General features: G+C 37.1%; 2 protein-coding genes across 2 annotated transcripts; both read right to left on the reverse strand.

The window, feature by feature from the left end:
• Nucleotides 1-2,017: 2,017 nt before the first annotated feature.
• Nucleotides 2,018-6,280, reverse strand: LOC137742760 (probable beta-1,3-galactosyltransferase 14). The gene is made up of 7 exons (XM_068482707.1): nt 5,678-6,280; nt 5,125-5,277; nt 4,950-5,032; nt 4,744-4,843; nt 4,375-4,488; nt 2,910-3,052; nt 2,018-2,408 (listed from the first exon to the last, which is right to left on the reverse strand). Exons 1-7 carry the CDS (start codon nt 6,055-6,057, stop codon nt 2,323-2,325), a joined length of 1,059 nt encoding a protein of 352 aa, XP_068338808.1. The 5' UTR covers nt 6,058-6,280; the 3' UTR covers nt 2,018-2,322.
• A 1,075-nt stretch (nt 6,281-7,355) lies between these two features.
• Nucleotides 7,356-18,454, reverse strand: LOC137743389 (increased DNA methylation 1-like). The gene is given in 10 exon segments (XM_068483271.1): nt 7,356-7,760; nt 7,846-7,863; nt 7,865-8,047; nt 8,356-8,455; nt 9,128-9,214; nt 9,411-9,652; nt 10,100-10,179; nt 10,878-10,998; nt 11,356-14,498; nt 18,182-18,454. Coding segments are annotated over 9 exon segments (3,732 nt in total). The 5' UTR covers nt 14,071-14,498; nt 18,182-18,454; the 3' UTR covers nt 7,356-7,574.
• Between the last annotated feature and the right edge of the window lie 1,577 nt (nt 18,455-20,031).

Genomic DNA, 20,031 nt, shown 5'->3' on the forward strand with positions numbered 1-20,031 from the left:
CGAACACATGTTTGAACAATTAAAATTGGAAACTATGAGAAGAAACACCCCTATCCCAATGGACAAATTCAAGAACCAAAGCTCGATCTCTAAGGAGGTCGAAAATGAGCGTTGATGTGAGGGAGTTGGAAAAGGGTGGTTGTTTGGGAAGGATGGATTGTGAAAGATTGTGTGTGGGGTTTTTTTTGTGGGTTGTCGATTTTTTTTCCAGTTAGTTGGGTCGATGTTGGTTCACGTTTTCTACTCTTTAATTTTATGGGCACATCTATTTGTGATTGGACACTTGTTCATTTCAGCAGGACTTACTGCCTTTATTTTAGCATCCAAGTATTATTCTTTGACAAACACACAAACATATATATATATATATATATATATATATATATATATATATATATATATATATTTACATGTACATATCATAATATGGTGCATAGCTGATGGGAAGCACTGATGATGAAGTGGCAGATCAATGGCAGAACATGGGCAGCCATACCATAAAAAATTGACACATTTGGGAGGGAGGGAGGGAGAGAGTAACAAATCAGATTCAGATTCAGATGGAGTTCGAGGATAGGAAGAGAGGCCAAAACTGGTATGTTCATTTGGCCACCATGTATAATTCCAATTGTTGTTCAGAAAGCCAAGTGCCTTGTACTTGCAAAGACAACGATGCAAATTACAAACCCGAAACCTTACTCAAAACAAAATCAATGACTTCAAATAAGTTTTCTCAAATTAAGAACTGATTTTGTTCACTTCAAGGCTTCGCAGTTCAGATTGGTTTGGTTTAGAACTCGAAACTAGTAACATAATCGAACAAATCATCCATTGGGTGATCAGTTTGATTTGGTTTGCTTTGGTCTGGTCTGGTCATTTCCGTTCCTAGAAAATTCAAGCAAACATTACTCTTTGCATACACTAAAGGGTGATTCAAACCCTAAATTGAGAATGAGTTGAAAAAACTTCTTTTTAAGTTTGAAGATTAACAAATCTTGGGAGATATGAAGTCAAATTTGAATAGTTGGATCCAAAAAAGATACCAAACAGACTGTTGTAAAGAATATGAACATAGGTCAATATTAGGCCCAAAATATCCTCAAACTGTGGATCTTAGAAAGTGTTTCGTTACTCTATGATATAAACAGAAAAAGATTCAGTTACTGGAGACAAACTGAGAACAGAACTTGGCAGAAAGGCTCGAGGGTGGGAGCTAGAGAACCGAAAGTTTAGCAAATGAAGGTGTTTACATCGTCCTTGATGGTGAACGAGGCTTTAAAGAGATCTTGATGGCAAATGAGTTTTGACTATGACGATGAAAGGGGGAGAGCTTGAGGTGTGTAGCTTACAACGACTTGAGTTTTATCCAAGTGAAAACTTGAGGGTATGACATGAGGTCTAATGCTTGAGGATATGACATGATGATGTAAGATTTCAAATGGAGGGAAAGTGAAAATTGGAAGAATCCTTGTATCTGGATGAAGGTTCCTATGAGGTCTCAATGGGTAAGAGTGGAAAGATTGAAGCTGATGTTGTGGCAGCAGCTGGAAAGGAGTTTTCTTGGGAAAAAAATGGCAAATATGAGTTATAGAAGGCGAAGAATTTCCCTTGTTCCCCAGTGGATGAAAGCAAGCACTATAGACGATGCCTTAAAAGGACACAAAAGGTTTATTTCTTATACTATGTTTATGGAATGGAAAAATTCAGTCCAAGTTTCCAGCTTGTCATGTTTGCGTATATTGGAATCCACAGAGATGCCTTCAAAGGAAAGAAAAATGGGGCTGTTTTCAGATTTGAGGTAACCCTATGGACAGACATTGCAGAGAGCAGTAGGGAGGGAATGACACATGATGAAAAAGCACCTACTAAACACCCCAAGTTTTCAAGATATCTGAAAGTGTACGTTGTTAAAACTAGTAAAGAAAGGATGAAGGAGAACAGTGTTCTACTTCCAGTCACCTTCATTCTCGACCTAGGTTCCAACTGCAATGCTCACTGATGTTTAAAAGATCTGAAGTTAAAATTCTAAAGAATGATATAAAATTAGAATAGTTGACAAATGATTACAACCCTGATAACTATGACCCCGTACAGGGTCATCCTAAATCCTGTAACTGTGACCCCATACGGGCCATGCCCTTTTTCTACACCCTCTTCTCATCATATCCCTCTTTGGGACCCTTCAAAAAATGTGTATATTTCTGTGTTCTTACTACACATGGGAAAAAACAAAAGAATGATATCATCAGGTAACGGAAGGATGTGCATACCCAAAAATAACTCCTCAGTTGATCCACTTTGTGAGAAAACGATGCAAGGCTGCTAATCATCAGATTCCACTGTTGGAGTTTTTGAGCAGCTATCCTGCTGGTGGAGTTCTAGCAATTTGGTTTCTGGGTTGCACAGCCCTGCATTAACAATAACACTATAAAACAATGTACACTTATGTGTATATAAATGTGAAATGTCCAATCCACTTATTCCTTTTTCAAGTAATTGCTAAACACTTACTTTCAGTTTTCATCCTCTCATTGACGCTCCAATGAAGGGCAAAATGGTCAACTGATTGATTAAAGCTTAATGGGACTCTAAACCATTTTGAATTGATATAACATTTGTGGTTTATTCAAAATAACTCCTAGTTTTTTTAAAAGAATTTTCCCTTTCAAAACAGTATTATCATTTCCTATGGTTATTTATTTTTTCATTTCATTCCCAAGCTAAATCATGTGGTTCTGAAGGCTAAGAAAAGATATGAGACAACGGGATGTGAAACACAACTCTCTGCATAAGATGAAATATTTTATGTCTGAACACCGATCTCGAATGCAATTTTAGCACATGGCATTTGATTACCAGAGATTACTATGATAGTCTCTAAAATTTATCAACGGAGAAGAAACACCAACCAGAGCACTTCGGAATATCCCACACTGCAATAGATGATGATGTACACCGCGGTGAGCACAATGCTTTATTGTTCTCTTGGTTGACATTCATTGCAAGCATCCATGCACCAATTGTGACATCCTCATTGCTAAACATTCGAAAACTGTGATTACACAGAAGATGGTACAAAATTAGCTTTGTTGCAAGGTAGGATTAGCAGAGATGTAAAGATCTATTGACAATCGAATAATTTATTTTCTTGATATTTGAATTTAATGGGAAAACAACAAACCAAATAGCCTAAGATGAGTTAAGACAATCATGTATCTGGATACAATAATCAGAAGCCTACACAGCATGGATGCTTCATGCTAAATGATGCGAGAAATCCCAACTATAATACTTCATCCGTAGGGGCATTGGAGGTGGTATCACAAGCATAAAACCACCTGATATTCAAGCTGCCTTTATAAGTCTCTCTTTAGTGATAATTGGAGTTGGACTAGGTTTATTAACCCCTGGACACTGACCTAGAAATGCTTTCTGAAGAATGCTAACAATAAGAGTTACCATGACCATATAAACTTCACCCCGTCTTTATTTTAGTTGAACTAAGCATTCATTAAATACTTGTTAGCTTTTATGGCCAGAACTTTCTCCCAAAGGCACAAAAAGCCAATAAAACTCAACACTCGCCACTTTTTCACATATATACATCCTGACAAACAAATACAGCCAAGGTCCTACCGTCCCACAAACCTATCAATCTCCTAGACAATTAAACAACTAATAATAGAAACTAAGATATGTTCAACCACCCAGGACTTCGCTCAAGTGATAATAGAGTGGTCAGATCTAAGAGGCACTCATTGTTCAGGAAAGTAAAAGAGTATGACACAATTGCAAGTGTATAGACCTGTACCATATACTAGTGTCTCCTAAATATCGTAGAACACCTTAACTGGCCTCTCCATATGTGACCGAATAACATTACCAACACCCACCAATTGGACCAAAGAGGAATCATTCAAGAACTCTTAAAGATAAAACAATAGAAGGAGAACTGAAATCAGCCACCCCTTCACCCTCCCAGCACTGTGTACATGGTTATAAGTTAAACTCTTTCCAATAGATAAACTTGGCAACTTAAACAACTTATGGGAAGTTGGCATTAAAGCCGGACATGTTCAGCCACCTTGGACTTGTCTCAAGGGACAATGGAGTGGTCATGCCTAGGGCTTAATTTTTCCTAAGGGTAAAAGAAGATTACTGACACCAACTAACTAGATCAAAGAGAAAAGTTAAGTTGAAACTTTTTCAATCATTCAAGATCTCTGATTAAAAACACGCCATCAGCTTCCCAACATATATACATGGTAAGAGAGACTGAAAATACAATATAACAAAAAATAACTTCCCGGTGCATACATCTAAGGGTACATATCAACTAAATCAGTAAAGTTTGGTTGATGCGTTAAAACTTGCCTATTGTTTCTAAGAGCAACCAAACTTGCAACAACATCTGCAGAAAGAGCATATATTGGACCATAGGCATGGAGAAAGTACTCGCTTCCAAGCAAATAGGAAAGTGGCTCATACCTGCAATAATTTCATCGATCAGATCATTTCACTGCAGCAAGAAAAGATAACTGAATGATTCTGGTTATCAGTGAACCATTTAACTTGGATGCAAGATAACTGGACACTTTACTTTCAGTAATCACACCCCCCAAATGATTCCAAAAGTCTTAAATCAAGTAGTTGCACAGACTAATAAAGGCATAAATATAAAAAGGAAGTTTAATGATATCACCAGAGAAAAGACAACCAGATCATGAAAGAAACAGCACTAACCACTTAAGATTCGGGTCAGTGAAGACTGGGCCCTTTTTCATGCACCCAAGGTAAGTCTGAGAGTGAGAACGCTCTTTTGCCAAAAGCAGTGAAAGGCGATCTGGTAATATCAATGCAAAGTGATCACATTACTCCAAAAAATCCCAGAATCAAATAACATATTAGACACTAAATATGATATGGATATTCTGTACAAATCTACGAACCTGGCCTTAAGTATATGTCGTCATCAGCTTTAACATAGAAGTCAGCATCATAAAGTGCATAGGCAGCTTTGAAGAAAGCCAACCTGCAATAGAAACAAACAACATTTTTATTTTCATAATACTTCAGTAATAAACTAGAGGCACGAAAGACGACTATAATTATTCCAGAACTAACGTTTTGTAGGGGAGCTTGCTGTACTCCTCTTCAATATCCAATAGCACGAAATCATCATATTTGGCCACCTCTTTAGAGAGTTCTGCCATCTTTGCTTTATCCTTGGTTTTACCAATCACAAACCTGAAAGCCAAACCAGTGGCTTCTTCCAAGCTGCAACCCCACTTTTCCAATCAATACCAAATAACACAATCACAATTACCAAGCTTTCGACTTTTTCAAGCCACTCTAGCATATAACGTCATCTAAATCAAAGTTCAAAATCAATAATCATTCTCCTAGGACCGCAACAAACAATATATGCTATTAAAATCGGGAAATTGACCAAAATGATCGTGTTTTGCAAATCCAAATCTTTGAACTATCAAGATCAAATCTTGTCCACATATATCGATCAAATATTAACGACATTATCGATTAGATACTAAAAAGTGATCATTTCAGCAATTGGGATTTGTAAACTGATCATTTCAGCCAATTTTCCATTAAAATCATGTGAAATATGAATCCAATTGTTGGTATGTATGAAAACAGATTTTAAAAAAATCGATACCGTTGAAGCCCCTGTGTATTGGACGGCATCCAAGTCTTCCTCAAGGACTGTCTACGACCAGTGGATCGAAACCCGGTCTGTATCCCCACAAAGCCCATGACTTTATGCCTCTTGTTCTCGTCATTTCCATCTCCAACCCCCGAAACGAGACCGTTTTGAGTGCTGCTGCCGCCGCCGCCGCCGCCACTTTTCTCCCAAACCACCTTCACCGATCTGGCGTTGCCGGTCAGGCACCTGTACTGGCTAGGGTGGAGAACCGAGACGATTCCGAAGATGAACCCGGAGAGTCCGAAGACCAGGGAGAAGGCGACGATCAGAACTGTTGGTCTGAGAGTGGAGGGAGGTTGGCGTGCGTGGAAGAACTTGGGGGATGAAGGCATCGTTTTGCAGTTCAGGGAAGGAGAGGAGAAACCCTAGAAGAAAATCTAGGGTTCGTGGGAGTGATCTGTAAGAGAAGGAATCCACAATCGGAGAGAGCTAGAGAGAGAGAGAGAGAGAGAGAGAGAGAGAGAGAGAGAGAGAGAAGGTTTCCGTTATTGGTCGTTACCGTTACCGGTGTGAAGTACGGACTCCGGAGCTTAATGATTTCGGTTTTTAAATCTTCCGATAGCTTGAAAAATTAATAAATACATTTCCGATTTGGTTAGATACAAACGTTTTCTCATGGACTTTTTTTGGTGAATTAGGTTTTTTTATTTCAAATTAGGAGCCATTTTGATACCATTTCGTTGTTAATTTCAATTTTAAACCTTTTTTTTTTTATCAAAACTATTTCGTTGTTACTTTAAATTTTAAATTTTTTTAACTGAAAACTCATATTTTGTTTGGTAACCGTTTTCAGTTTTTTAATGAGGTAATAAACAAATAATTGTCAAACAGCTCCTTAGTAAACTAGTTAGGTACGTTTTTATGTCAGTTAACCATTTTATCAATGATATTATGTGTTAAACCAAAACATTCATTTTTATTATTAAAATGTGACATTTTTATCAAAAAAATTAAATGAAATGTACCTTAAGTGAAAAATTGGTTCAACCGCTCAAATTTTACATTTTATTAATTAATTTATTATTATAATTTATAATTCAATATTTTATAATAATAATAAAAAAAAAGGGTTTTGTTAGTATTAAAGCTGAGACTTAGAGTCTCTTAATTTGTTTTCCATTTATGACAAATAATCACCAAGTAATATTTAGTCCAGTGATATTCTCTAGTATGAAAAGGGGTTTTTTTTTTTTTTTCCCCTACCAAAAAATAGTTTTTCTTAAGAGATTATGTGTCAGCATATGGGATTTATGTAGAACGCTATATCTTTACATGGTCAATGATACATTGACATGTGCAAATTTCTTCAACACGGTATTATATCATTAACACGAAACATTGAGATGATGTTGTATCCATACCATGTAAGCTGCTCTCATACGTTTAAGATTGGAAAATTTTCGCTTTAATCAATTTTCTTTAACTTGATCCCATTTAACGATATATTTAAGATGTAAACTTCAAACTTTAGATTAATAGTCTCAGATTGGTTAAAACCGATGTTGTTCTGTATCGTAAACAACGAACCATGTCAATAAACGAGATCAAAGTTATAAAAATAAAAAAATTGAGTAAGAACATTGGTTTTCTCAGCGGTCCAACATTTCATTTGAGCACCAGACACTTTTTAACTTAAACGATTTTATATTTTATTTCAACATCGCATTTTTTTTAATTTTTTGCGATTATTCGTCCAAAGGATGCTGCTGCTGTATTTCATCATACATTTTCAAGGATTCAACATTAGCCACGGTTTCCGGCCCGTCGCTATTTTCTAATTTTAGTTCTGCTACTTCTTCCACAGACAGCTTTGAAAATTCGCCCTGCAAAGTGCTTCCTTCGGCTTCACCTACTTCTGCTTGCGCATTCTGGCTTCCCTTAACTCCGACTTCCGCTTCCTTAGTATCAAGTTCGGATTCCCAGCCTTCTTCGATCTGACAACCGGTTCCCTCGAATGGATGGATACCATCGTTGAATTCAGCTTCAGCGCCGACTTCCAACTCCGCATCAGCAGCAACTCTGTTGGTTTCCATTTCTGTTTGTTTTAACATCAGCGTCGTTAGCAGAAGGCGATATATCAGGTTGCCGTACATGCCTGAGAATGGTAAAGAATAACTTACTGGAACGCTTATGTGCTTTTTGATTTTCGTACAAGGGTTTTTTGAGCAGCATTGTTCCAGGAAAGACCATCAAGTTGATCTTGTCCAAACCACGCTTTTCATCGCCTTCTAAGGGTACAAAGCCAAACCCCTGTGTCCATGTCTCAACCAAATCGGGAATGGCAGCTACGACAAGCTTTTCAACCTTAAAAGATATTAGCATCTACAACCACGCGGAGAAAAGAAACATATTAATAACAGAAACCATATTACTATCTGCTGGACCGGTGATTTCTAAAATCGGAGGACATCCCTATACAGAGATCGGTCCTACTTTTATTTCTAAGAAATGAAGAATCTTACAAAAATTGTTTGAAGTATATATTAGTAAAATTGTCGAGATTACTTAATCCTGATTTAGAAGTTCCATAAATAGGTCTAAATCCTGATTTATTGTGTATCTTTAGTACAATAAATGAAAGCCAATTATTTCATGGAAAATACCATAAACTACATATTTTACATCTATACCTCTTCAATTGCAGTCAGGAGGCGTCGGCACATTCCCTGGCGACGGAATTCACTGCAAGTTGCAATAAGCGGCATCTCTGCAACTGTTGTTCCATGCACCCTGCAACAAACAAGAGAGCAAATATGTCAGAAGTTCAAAACTAATAACAAGGAAGCAGTACGAAACTCAAAAAACTTGGGTTTGTAAAGAGTTGAGAATCCATATTAAAATCGGTTGTGTGCCACTGCCTAGTTAAAGACAGGAGAGCTGAGAAGAATGGTGGAAGAAAAGTGTGGTTGCGCACAAAATTCATAGATGAATCAAAATGATGGTGATACATGCAAAAGATATTTCAATGCCAAGTGTTGAAAACCTCTGAAGCACCAGGTCCTGGCAACGCAACCTAATTAATGCTCTCCACATAAGAGGAAAAAAAAAAAAAATAGGTGAAAAACTATTCAATACACATAATCGTATGATGTGGGCCAACCAATATCTTACGTATAATCCTATGATGTACGCCAACAAATATCTTACATTCGAACAGTTTTCTTGCTAGAAACGCATCCAAATAAATCTCCTGTTTTCTTTCCTTGTTGGGATGTGGAGTTGGATTGGAAGAGTATCTCTTTGCTTGATGGTCGTACCCACTCACATGACGTACACCATACATAAAACTCATACACCGTACATAAAACTCAAACAACCCCTAGAGTTCAGCCAAATGATACCACATGGTGTGCAACATCAATTTTTCTAAGAGCTTCTTGAAGGGAAATGTTTTAGTACTACCTGATGGATGCTACAGATACCAACGCATCATCTTTCTCCAAGACTGCAGTGTAAAAGCCTTGAAAATTCAAACGTGCAAACTCTGACCTGAAAGTCAAAAATAGCAATACGTAATTCAAAAATACAAATGATATCTGAGAAGCAACTTTCACTTAAACCAAATTACAGTATATTGCAAGAGGAAGTAATATTTCAGATACAACTGTTCCAAAGGCACACTTTAAGAGCCCTACTTATCAAGTCGGAAAATAATCACGATTCTGTACTAAAGAGATGATCTCACCCCCAGTTGTATAAGACATGGGGTATCATGTCTATGCCTGTTCTAGGATCAACCATTGACAAAAAGCATTCCTCCATTATTGTAAGAGAAACAGCTAGTTTTGTATTGCATTCTGCCTTCAGTGCAAATCGTTGAGCAGAATGATCCTTTTGGTCATCACGAATGCATCTAAGCAGTGTCCATGAAAAGCCATCAGCAAAATGATTAATGCAGCCAACGCGAGATTGAAGACCAGAATAAGCCTACACACAACCGTTAAAATATAAGTATTTGAATTACTGAAAACCCATAAGAATAGCAAATGAAGACTAATAAATTCAAGACGCTCTCTTCTGGGGTGAAACAGCAAGCAAAATTTTATCACGCTGCTCTTTCATAGCACTTATAACAACTTGGAAGAAACAAATCAGACAAATCACAAGGAACAAAGAAACAACTACAAGACTCATCAGTGGTTCCCTAATAAGGCTCATCACTAATGCGCAAAAAGTTGTAGGACAACGATTCAGGAAAGGAAAACCACTATATTTCATTTACATAAAAAGAAATCAAGTGTTCGAAGGAAGTCCTTGCTTTACCCAAAGACAAAACTTAGAGCCAGGAAAACTCATTAATTTATTTTTATGTAAACCCGACAAATCCTCCTTGATTGAATTTTTTAGAAGATTCATAAGATAATACAAAATTACCTCCTGACAGCTTCTGTTACAGAAAAAAGTATCTGGTATCGCTCCATATGTCCATTTTTCTTTCAGGCATGCGTCATGATCTGTTTATAAAAGAATTATAAGGTAAGCTAGACAGTGGAAAGGAGAAAAAAGAACATAAATAAAAGGGTAAGTTCAACTTAATCATAAGATGGCCACAAACAAGTTAATAACTGGGAGGAGATTAATTAGAACAGAGATAATAAATAATAAAATGAAAAGAAAAATCAATTCCTTGTAGTCTAACGGGAAAAAATGGATTGAACTTCGTTACACAGACTATATCATATGAAAACGCATAACCAAATCACTTTTTATGGCAATTTATTATCCACTTTCATATATAATACTTATGTTTTTAATCAACTCCAACAAGCTTCTAATGCTCTCTAGAAAAGTAAAACAGTATGGCAATTGAGTATTTAGTATATAAATTAAAATCCACTGACAAGAAAATATGGAAAAAATCTAGGTCACATTATTATAAAATCATCCACTTCCTGTCATAATCACTTTTTGGCGTTGAATATCCATTGCAGGAAATTGTGGAAAACTAGCTTCTATAGATATAAGAAGGCTAATTTTCCTTTTACTTCCTAATAAATATAAGAACACCAATATACCATCTTTGCAATCGAAGAGAATATTAGGTACCATGTTATATTGACACGTACATACCACACCAAACAACTTCAACTTATCTACATGTACTGAAAACAGTTTAGTTACAAGAAAGATAATCTAGAAATTAGAAAATTACATTTGTGCTCACACTGTGAACACTTAAATCCATCAGGACTTGGTGCCCCTTTGTCATTGACGAAATCACCACATATCCAACAGGTGCAATTTGAGCAATACCAACTGCCTTCAGGGAGCTCCTGAAGTTCAAAAGCAAAAACAGATCATTAGTTTACAATAAGAGAAAACAACCAAAAACTCCAGGCGCAAATTAAAAGAAAAATCCTCTAAGAATGAACAATAATAAGTTTTTAAATTAGTAACCTAATTGTATGAAATCATGGAAATATATATATTTTCTAAATGAAATGTCAACGTTGAACAGAAGCATAATTATTTACGTTAAAACATTTAGAGATGCTGAAATAATAGAACCAATCATGCAAAAGTTATAAAAGCATAGCATGGAAATGTGTAGAATCTGTAGATAGATAAAATAAGGAGGAAATTTCAGGAAAGAGAAACAACACAAATACACAAGACTAGCAAAAACAAACCTGCAGAGACAAACAAGTCTGATGAAAAGTAGATGGGCAATTATCACAGCATATCAACTTGCCACCATCACCACAAATTCCACACGAATCATCATTTTGATCATTTTCATCATCTCGCACGACTTGGCTGCTCTTTTTCCTGGTCTTGTATTCAGCTGACCAAGCTTGAAGCTGGCATAAGGTGAAGGATTGACCAGATTCCATGAAAAGATTCAAACATGGACGATTCTGTTTGAACCCACCATGACTCTTGAACTCAGAAACTGAAACTACTTTACTGCAACACTTGCAAAAAATGCCGTCCCTCGTAACCAGACCATCTATAAGGACACCGCCATCCTTGGGATTTCGATACTGAATCACATCATCTAGAGATATGACACCAGCATCAATTAACCAAGACAAAACTGTTTTCACTCCTACAGAATGCCACTTTCCATCTTTAAAGTGCTTCCCCCCACTGCCCAGGCTTCTTGGAAGCAACTTGCAACTACTCTTTTGGATTTTAGTTTTGCCTTTCTTATGAGCTCTTGATTTGTAGGCTTTCTTTCTAGACGAATACTGAGCATGAGTTGTCCTAAAATCTTTGTTTTTGATAATAGCTGAAACCAACAAGTCATCATCTTCAATTTGGCAATTAAATGATTTCCTTTTTCCAGTCTGAAAATCATAGCATTCACGAGAAATCTTCATCAACTTTGAACTTTTCCTCCCAATCTGTTGCGGGCAAGAGTCAGGAGGTAAGGGCATCTTGCGACTTCCTTTGCGTGAATCAGCACCACTTGAAGTAAAATCTAAAAGGTTTCTTCGGTATAACGTGCTTGGTTCAATTTCAGATATCTTCTTCGACTTCCTACGCGTTTTTCTTTTCAGAACATCAACTATGCAGTTTCCTTGGTTATCTAGTGATCCCTTCTGAGCACTTTCCAGCTTATCATCAACCTTGCCTTCCTTGGATTCATCTTTTTCCTCAGAATAATCCACTGATGTGTCTACCATAATTTCCTTAGGTGTTTCTAAATCAAGTCCAGAACTCTGTTTATTAGAGCTAGGGGAATTTGCATTGCTAGGGGATACAGCTTCAGAACCCCCATGCACATTGTTACAGTTTCTGGAAGTTTCATCTCGATGAGTAGCTGAATGAATGCAGGTGCCACCAGACCCACAAACTGGTAAGGAATCCGGACATGTCATTCTCCCAGAGAACCCATTTTCAACTCTATTACCAGCATTCACCAAGCCATGACTTTCTGCATTAGCTGAATAAATAGATAGTCCCATACGAAATTTCACTTCCTCATTACTAGTCTGTCCACAATGTTTTGAGGAACATTCATTACCAGATTTCCCACAGGCATTGTAATCTCCCTCAGAAACTGCCAAACCCTTCCTCGCCAATGTGGAATCACGGTGGGGAGCTGACACATCTTCCTTAGTAAAATGATCTTCTATGTTATCGGCACAATTCAAGGCCAAAGCAGAATCAGTCTTATGGTTTGAATCAACTATACTTTGAGTTGCGTTAACTATCTCTCCCTTTCTTAGACTACCAATCTTTCTCGCAATAAACACGACAACCACAAAAGGATCTAAAAGCCTCCAGCAGTAAGCCAACACAGTAGTAGGTTGTGGATGATGCATCTCCTTCTCAATACTTACTATAGCACCAGACAGATCTGACCAGAACTGACTGATATTGGCCCACTCCTTCGTATCATCTTCCTGCAGCATACTGTACCCATCTGCTAACAAAAGTTCTCCACATAACCGCCAAGCTTTGGGGAGTTCACGAATTAACCTTCCCTTAGGTGTTATATAAACAGTCTCCATATAATTTCTACTAGCTCTTTTTTGCCTCTCAATATGCCATCCAGCAGCTTCAAGCAAGCGAGCAACATGATATTGGAGAAGCGGACGAGGATCCTTACCATTCTTTGTCTTCAAGGCCACATTGGATACATCCAAAACAGGAGATTCAAATCCGTTGGGCTTTCCCTCGGCATGTAGAGTAGTTCTGGACTTATCCATAACAGTGGCTAATGGACTTGCAGCCAGAAGCCTGGCCGAGAAGTTCTCATGTGAAACAGGCGAAGCAATAGCTTTACTTAGGCAGACTTCCTTTCTATCATCCCCACTTGAGTTTGGCAATCTGCACTTTGAAACATCTGGGTCACCTATTACACCCGGTTTGTTAAGTTCTGCACGTTGCTTAAACAGATAGCAACTAGACGTGACTCCCTGGCTAGAAGATTCAACCAAACGAAATGTCACTGTTTCAGAGACAGAGTTTGAAGCTGGACCAGACATGACCTTTCCTGAACCAGGTTTAGTATTAGGAAGCTCATCAGCTGAAAACTTCATTCTCTTAACAGCCGCATCATCACCATTCCTATCTAACATAGCAGACCTGTCCAAGGAGAACCCTGGTCCGGAGGTTTCTCTAATTTCTTTGGTTGCATTATAAAACTCCTCTAAACAGGTACTTTTAGGGGATGAATGACTTGTTACAACTGAGTTTTCACTGTTTGGAGACAGTGCTGCATCAGTGTTCTTACTTGACTCACATTCAAAGTTAATCATTCCAGTAACAAGACATCTGTTACTAGTGCGACCAATGTCTTGACCAAAGAAAACCTCTGTGAATATACAGTGCTCAGTTTTCGATCCTTCAAACCCATCATCATGCAAATCGTCAATTTCTTTGCTGAGAAACATCTCTGCCAACTCACTGCAGTTCCACTTTACCAGTCTTCCTTATGTTCCTCTATTTGCAAGACATATAACCATCAGCACGAAAGGTGATATCTACCAACTGTATATTTTTCTGTTTAAGAGTTACTGAAAAATCTGGAATCTTCCGTTGACAAAAATCACTATAAATGATGAAGTGCAGGTAAAGTCATTTGGTAATTGCCACCCTCAAAGCCATGGAAATGCTCCGCTTTCGGCTCTTAACATTAATTGACAGCAAACTCGTTCAGTCTCTTCACTTCTTTGCTGAATATAAATACATATATCCAGCACCACAAAAGGTGGGCAATACTACATTGCCTTCATTCACATATCACGGCGTATAAAACAAAATAGTGTTCCACGTCAAAGCTGATGTTTTAGCTCAAACCATCCAACTATTGTTGAAAAACCTGCAACAACAAGGAAAAAAGCATAAACAAACTTATAGGATGCAGATCCTATAAGGGTTTAGGGTATGACAGAACTGAATATAAACAAACTTATAGGATGCAGATCCCATATACTTAACATCCAAAATCACTATAAAAACTGCAAAATATATCTACTAGCATTAAACGGGTATGACAGAACTGAATATAAACTTCAGTTCTTTGATTAACTCTAAAGCTTCTAAAAGACAAAACCATCAAACTCCCTTCCCCCAAAAGGAAAATCACAACATAACTCTTACACTGCAGATACCAACAAGTTCTGTCAATATTCAATTGCAAGCCAAATCCATCCCTCTAAGATTCGATTCCCTAACAGACAAACAGATCCAAGTCTAACCCAGTAATCTAACTCGAATTTTTTAAACCCGATAATTTTTTTAGAAATAAGTATTATTATATATTCTCTGATAATTCAAACACATAATCTATTGTTTTTAAAAAGTTTGTACATATACTACAAATATTCAAGTCTCAATGTAGTTTGAGTTTGTGGACATTTTTTCAGATTTCAACTTCATTCCAAAATATATGGATAATCAAATTCATATTCAGATTTGGCCTAATTCACACCAATTTGACTACTAACATAACTATAAATGTTAGAACTCCTCCAGGAACTAGGTAAAATGCAACATGAGCATCAAAAGCATCTCAAAAGAAAAGACAACAAGAAAAACCGACTCTCCTAAACACGTAATTCTTGTTTGCATTATGGCAAGATAACGTGTCAAACTGTCAGGCAAGATATCCTAATTCTCTCTCTCTCTCTCTTTTTCTACACATACACACACACAGTTTCTATATCATAACTGCTGGACTCAATATGGATGGTCGAGGGGCACAGTAGGTGACATGTCAAATATCCATATATGAACTCACGGGTCAAGAAATATGACCTAAGGCCCTTATGAAACAAATTTGGTCGATTTGGGTTTTTGTAGAGTTCCCATAATTAGAAAATAAGTTACATAACTTACAAAACATTTTACCAAAAAAGTGACAACATAGAACTCCTCTGTGTTTTCTTCTAACCAGAGTAATTGCCTATAACTAAATGCGAAATGCTTTTAATTATTATTGTCAACCAAATAATTTCTCACTGTGTTTTACTATTCTTAACTTCACATGAACAACATTGGAATCACATCAAACTAATTAATTACTATAATAACAAATACGAAGAACTTTTACAACATATTCTGTCCGAATCTCATCCGAGACTCATGTTCTCATACGTACACGTGAAAGACAGCTAGTCTTTCAAATATTTAGTCTCACATAATCTGAGAGTTGTTTAATATATATAAAAAAAAAATTATTATTAGTTTACTAATTAAACAGCAAGTCAACACACTTTTTTATTAATAAAGAGACGATATATTAAAAGAGGAAAAAAGCAGAAAAAGTCAAACAACATACAGGGGGCAAAGAAAAACCCCCAAACAGAAACAAAATGAGAAAAAGACATCTCCACAGAGATGAAGAACAACCTAACACAAACTAAAAGGAAGCCGCTTTCCAATCTACCCAAATTCAGGAAAAGAAATTCCCGTAAACCCAGGAGAAACCGAGGCCCAGAAGGCTGACAAAAACCTAATTCTATCCCAAAGCTCAGCAAAACCAGCTCCTGCAGAATCTCCTCCATCCAAACCACCCAAAACACGGCGAATCATGCAACTCCACGTGACCATCACTTTCTTAACCTTCCAAACCAAAATGTGAGCTGCATTATGTGTATTAAAGAATGACATCATAAGATTCGACGTAACCTATGAGTGCTGGCTGTCGACTACCTGATGCCCTCCCCCTCCTCCTTTATCCGGGCTTGGGACCGGCAATGTAAGATAAACTTACATAGGCGGAGTTGTATTAAAGAATGACATGCTTAAATAAAATAAACTTGACAACAAACCAGGATATTACTGGACTTGCATAAAGTCTGAAAATGTCTAAAATGCTTACTTGTAACTCAACTCACTATACGTATTAAAGAATGATATGCAGTTATTTTCAGAGCGATAAGATTTGGTAGTTACAGGGTAGATGGTTCTGGCGTATAAGCCATATAGGGAGCTGGTTTATATGTAGGCAGATAGTTTTGTATATAACCAGCTCCCTTTGCGTAAAAACTTGAAAACATAATTGTCTATTTTCTATCAAGCAATTGTCCTGTTTTAAATGCATGTTGATGAGGAACCAGTTCCTTAAACAAACATCAAATTCAAGATTTTGGTAGTGCACGGTGCTATGATTGATAAATCAACATAATTGCCTACCAACCTTCCTCTCCAGAACAAAATCATAAATACAATGAATGTTTTGCTTTTTATAGATAAAAATAAGACGGTATAAGTTACTAACCTGCTGTTGCCATGCATTTCACACCAAACTAAAGCTGAGTTCGAGGAAAATAAATATAGAAGATTTGTTCCCTTTGTTGTACCATATATTGGGCCTTAGTATTTGGGCCTCACGGCCTAGCCCATGATGTATGTAGGGGTGAAGGAAACCCTTATTCTATAAAAGGGATCCTTCACCCTCACTTTAAGAGAAGCAAACCCTGGCCTCTATAGTCTCCATGTACATTGTAACCTTCATTGAGATAGTGAAACCGAATCGACACCAGTGTGGATGTAGCCCCAACTTGGGTGACCCATGATATATCTTTGTGTGCTTGTGCGTTTTTGTGATTTACGGTCGGATTTACATTGATCCAAGATCAACCCGATTTTGTGCATCAACACCCTTAACAGTCCATGTTCTAAACCATTTTTTCATAACAAGGCTGTCGATTGTCCAATATGAACGTAGTCAGGAAATAAACACATACAACGACACAAAACAGTCTAATGCCTCAATCAAGAACTTGAACCCCATAAAGGCACACAGATGGTTCAATTTCCCCCAGAAAGAATGCAACCTCTTCTAAACTTTTACATACCGTAATTTAGCTTGGTTTTCATTATTAACACCCTCTATATGCACTTGCAATAAGAGAGTAGAACTATTTAGCTGGGATCGAAAATTAGTAATCATAATAAATCCCATGAGAAATTCGCCAGGGGTAGAAAATCCCCTATGGCACATTAGAAAGAGAGAGAGACAGAGAGACAGATAGACGAAGAGAAAGAGATTTCCTAGACAACCATAGGATATATATATATATACACACACACCATCCATGCATTGAATCCTACGGCATGAAAACCGCATACACACCAACGAAAACGAAAACCATCAACAGATTTAAACCCAATACCAGAAATGAATGAAACATCAAAAGCAAAATCCTAAAAAGTCCCATGATTATGCAGATCAAACCCCATCTGATAAATCCTGATAAAATCACATTTCCTGGTAGAAGAAACCACAATTCACTCCCCCAGAAACACCATTGAACAAATTCACACAACAAGAACAAACCAGATAAACAAACAAAGCAACAAAAATCCAGAAAGACAGCTCACCAATGCAATGCATTTCCTGATCAATATGCAGAGAAGACAGATGCACAAAATTGGTGTTAGGGTCTGAACAATTGGTGAAAAACTCAAAAGGGTTTTTCCAATTGGTGATAAATCAGCTGAAAAACAAGCCCATGACCAATTAGGGGAGAAACAATGAAATTTAAACAAACTCACCTTTCGATGCATTTCCCAAACGACATGCAAAGAAGATCAGAGCAGGAAATTGGAAATAGGGTTTTGAAATTGGAGGAGAAAGAGGCAGTGGGTTAGAGTGAGAGGAGATAAGAAGAGAGATAGAGGAGAGAGAGGAAAAAGGGGTCTGCTTTTTATCAGTTACAGTCTAGCAGTAACAACAGAGCAAAAATCTCCAGCAGAAATAACCCGGAAAGTGCTCCATGTACACCAGATGGCATGTACTCTCCCCTCTCTCCTCTCTCTTCTCTCTTCTCTCTCCTCTCTTCTCTCTCTCTCGGCCACTATGCTTTGTCTCTTTGCATTTCTTGAACCCATAAACCCCCAATATTGGGGTTTATAATATTTTGTCACCCCGATTAATCGGATTGCTTTTATCAGCATTTTTGGTGATAAAAAAAGATTTGTACTTTCGGTGGCGCCGGTATTTTAGACCCTCGTGATGCTGTGGTTTTTGACATTTAAAGATTGTGTTTGCGTGCTCGATCTGCTCGGATGAGTGTTTGGACGGTACATCTTGTTATTTGTTGGCATTTATAGCTTCCGGCTGCTCGTTTGGGTTCAGTGCTACTTTTATTTGTATTGAGAAGGACCGTTATGATGAGTTCTCTTTTAAATGCAACGGTAAATTTATGATATGGGCAATCATTTGTAAATTACATAATTAGGTAAGTTTGATGTGAGTAATTAGGGACCACCAAAACTTTCAGCATTCAAAGAGTATCTTTTTACCGATGTAAAGGACGGTTGTAGTGCTTCAAACTTTCCTAATCTATTTGCTTAAGGAGAAAACATTGTCTTTGTGGGACTGGGATCCCTCCGGATGCGTTCCAAACAGATCCTCCAACTCCTTCTAAGCTGAAGAGAGAGAGCGAGATGGAGAAGATAGAAAGAGAAGGGAGTCCAAGGGAGAGATGGAGAAAATAGAGAGAGGAGAGTAAGAGAGATGGAGAAGAGAGTAAGAGGAGAGTGAGAAGAGGAAGAAGATGAAGAGGCAAGATGAACAATGGAAAAGAAAATTAAATCTTGACCTTTTGATTTTTGGTTGAAAGATAGAATGAAAGGGATGTGGAGAATTCAAATTGAAGCGATTCGAAGAGAATCCTATTATGTCTTAGTATATCTTACTAGATATCCAGATTTGGAAAAAGACAATAACCTTGCTAATGTGAGTTTATGACTCCTCACATGCTCTTTTATAACTTCCTACTTCCGGTTAGTCTAAAGTGATTTTAATAAAAACCGTGGAACAAACCCAATATTGGGTTTTGCATGGGCTAGCTTAGTGTATTTAGTGTTTTAATTATCGTAATAATTGAAATTTTAAAATAAAAAAATTAAAATAAATGCTACCAAAAATCAATGTCATTATATTATTTTGTCAACCCATTTAATGACAAAAATTATCCTAATCCCACTTTTAGGGAAATATTTTCTATCACCACCCTCAAGCGATGGTGATGCTCACTACTTTATTTGTTACAGTTGGATGAGTTTAATTTCAAGATATGTGTAATAGACAAACAGAAAACTCAAAATTTAAACTCATCAGATGATAATAAATAGAGTGATAAGCATTATCATCATTTAAGGGTGGTGAGTAAAAATACACTCAAATTTTAGTTAGTTCCTGTATTCTTATTTTTTTTTTTGTTGACACGTGTCCAAACCCCATGACTCGCTAATAATGTCTTGTAATTTCATAACAAGAGTTCGACTCTCGTATTTCTCATGCTCATACAGCGAACGGGTGTTTTCATGTTTTTTTTTTTTTTCTTTAATTGGGCTTTTTGGGATCATGAAGATAAAATTACAAATTGGGAGATAAACAC

The sequence above is a fragment of the Pyrus communis genome, chromosome 8 (assembly GCF_963583255.1).
Source record: "Pyrus communis chromosome 8, drPyrComm1.1, whole genome shotgun sequence".
Classification (NCBI taxonomy): Eukaryota; Viridiplantae; Streptophyta; class Magnoliopsida; order Rosales; family Rosaceae; genus Pyrus; species Pyrus communis.

Excerpts from the sequence above, each read along its gene's own strand:
- LOC137742760 (XM_068482707.1), bottom strand. The coding sequence starts at position 6,057 with ATGCCTTCATCCCCCAAGTTCTTCCACGCACGCCAACCTCCCTCCACT. Across the intron at positions 4,844-4,949 it reads CGACATATACTTAAGGCCAG|ATCGCCTTTCACTGCTTTTG; the intron begins GTTCGTAGATTT and ends TGATATTACCAG. Across the intron at positions 3,053-4,374 it reads GTTGCTCTTAGAAACAATAG|TTTTCGAATGTTTAGCAATG; the intron begins GCAAGTTTTAAC and ends GTGTAATCACAG.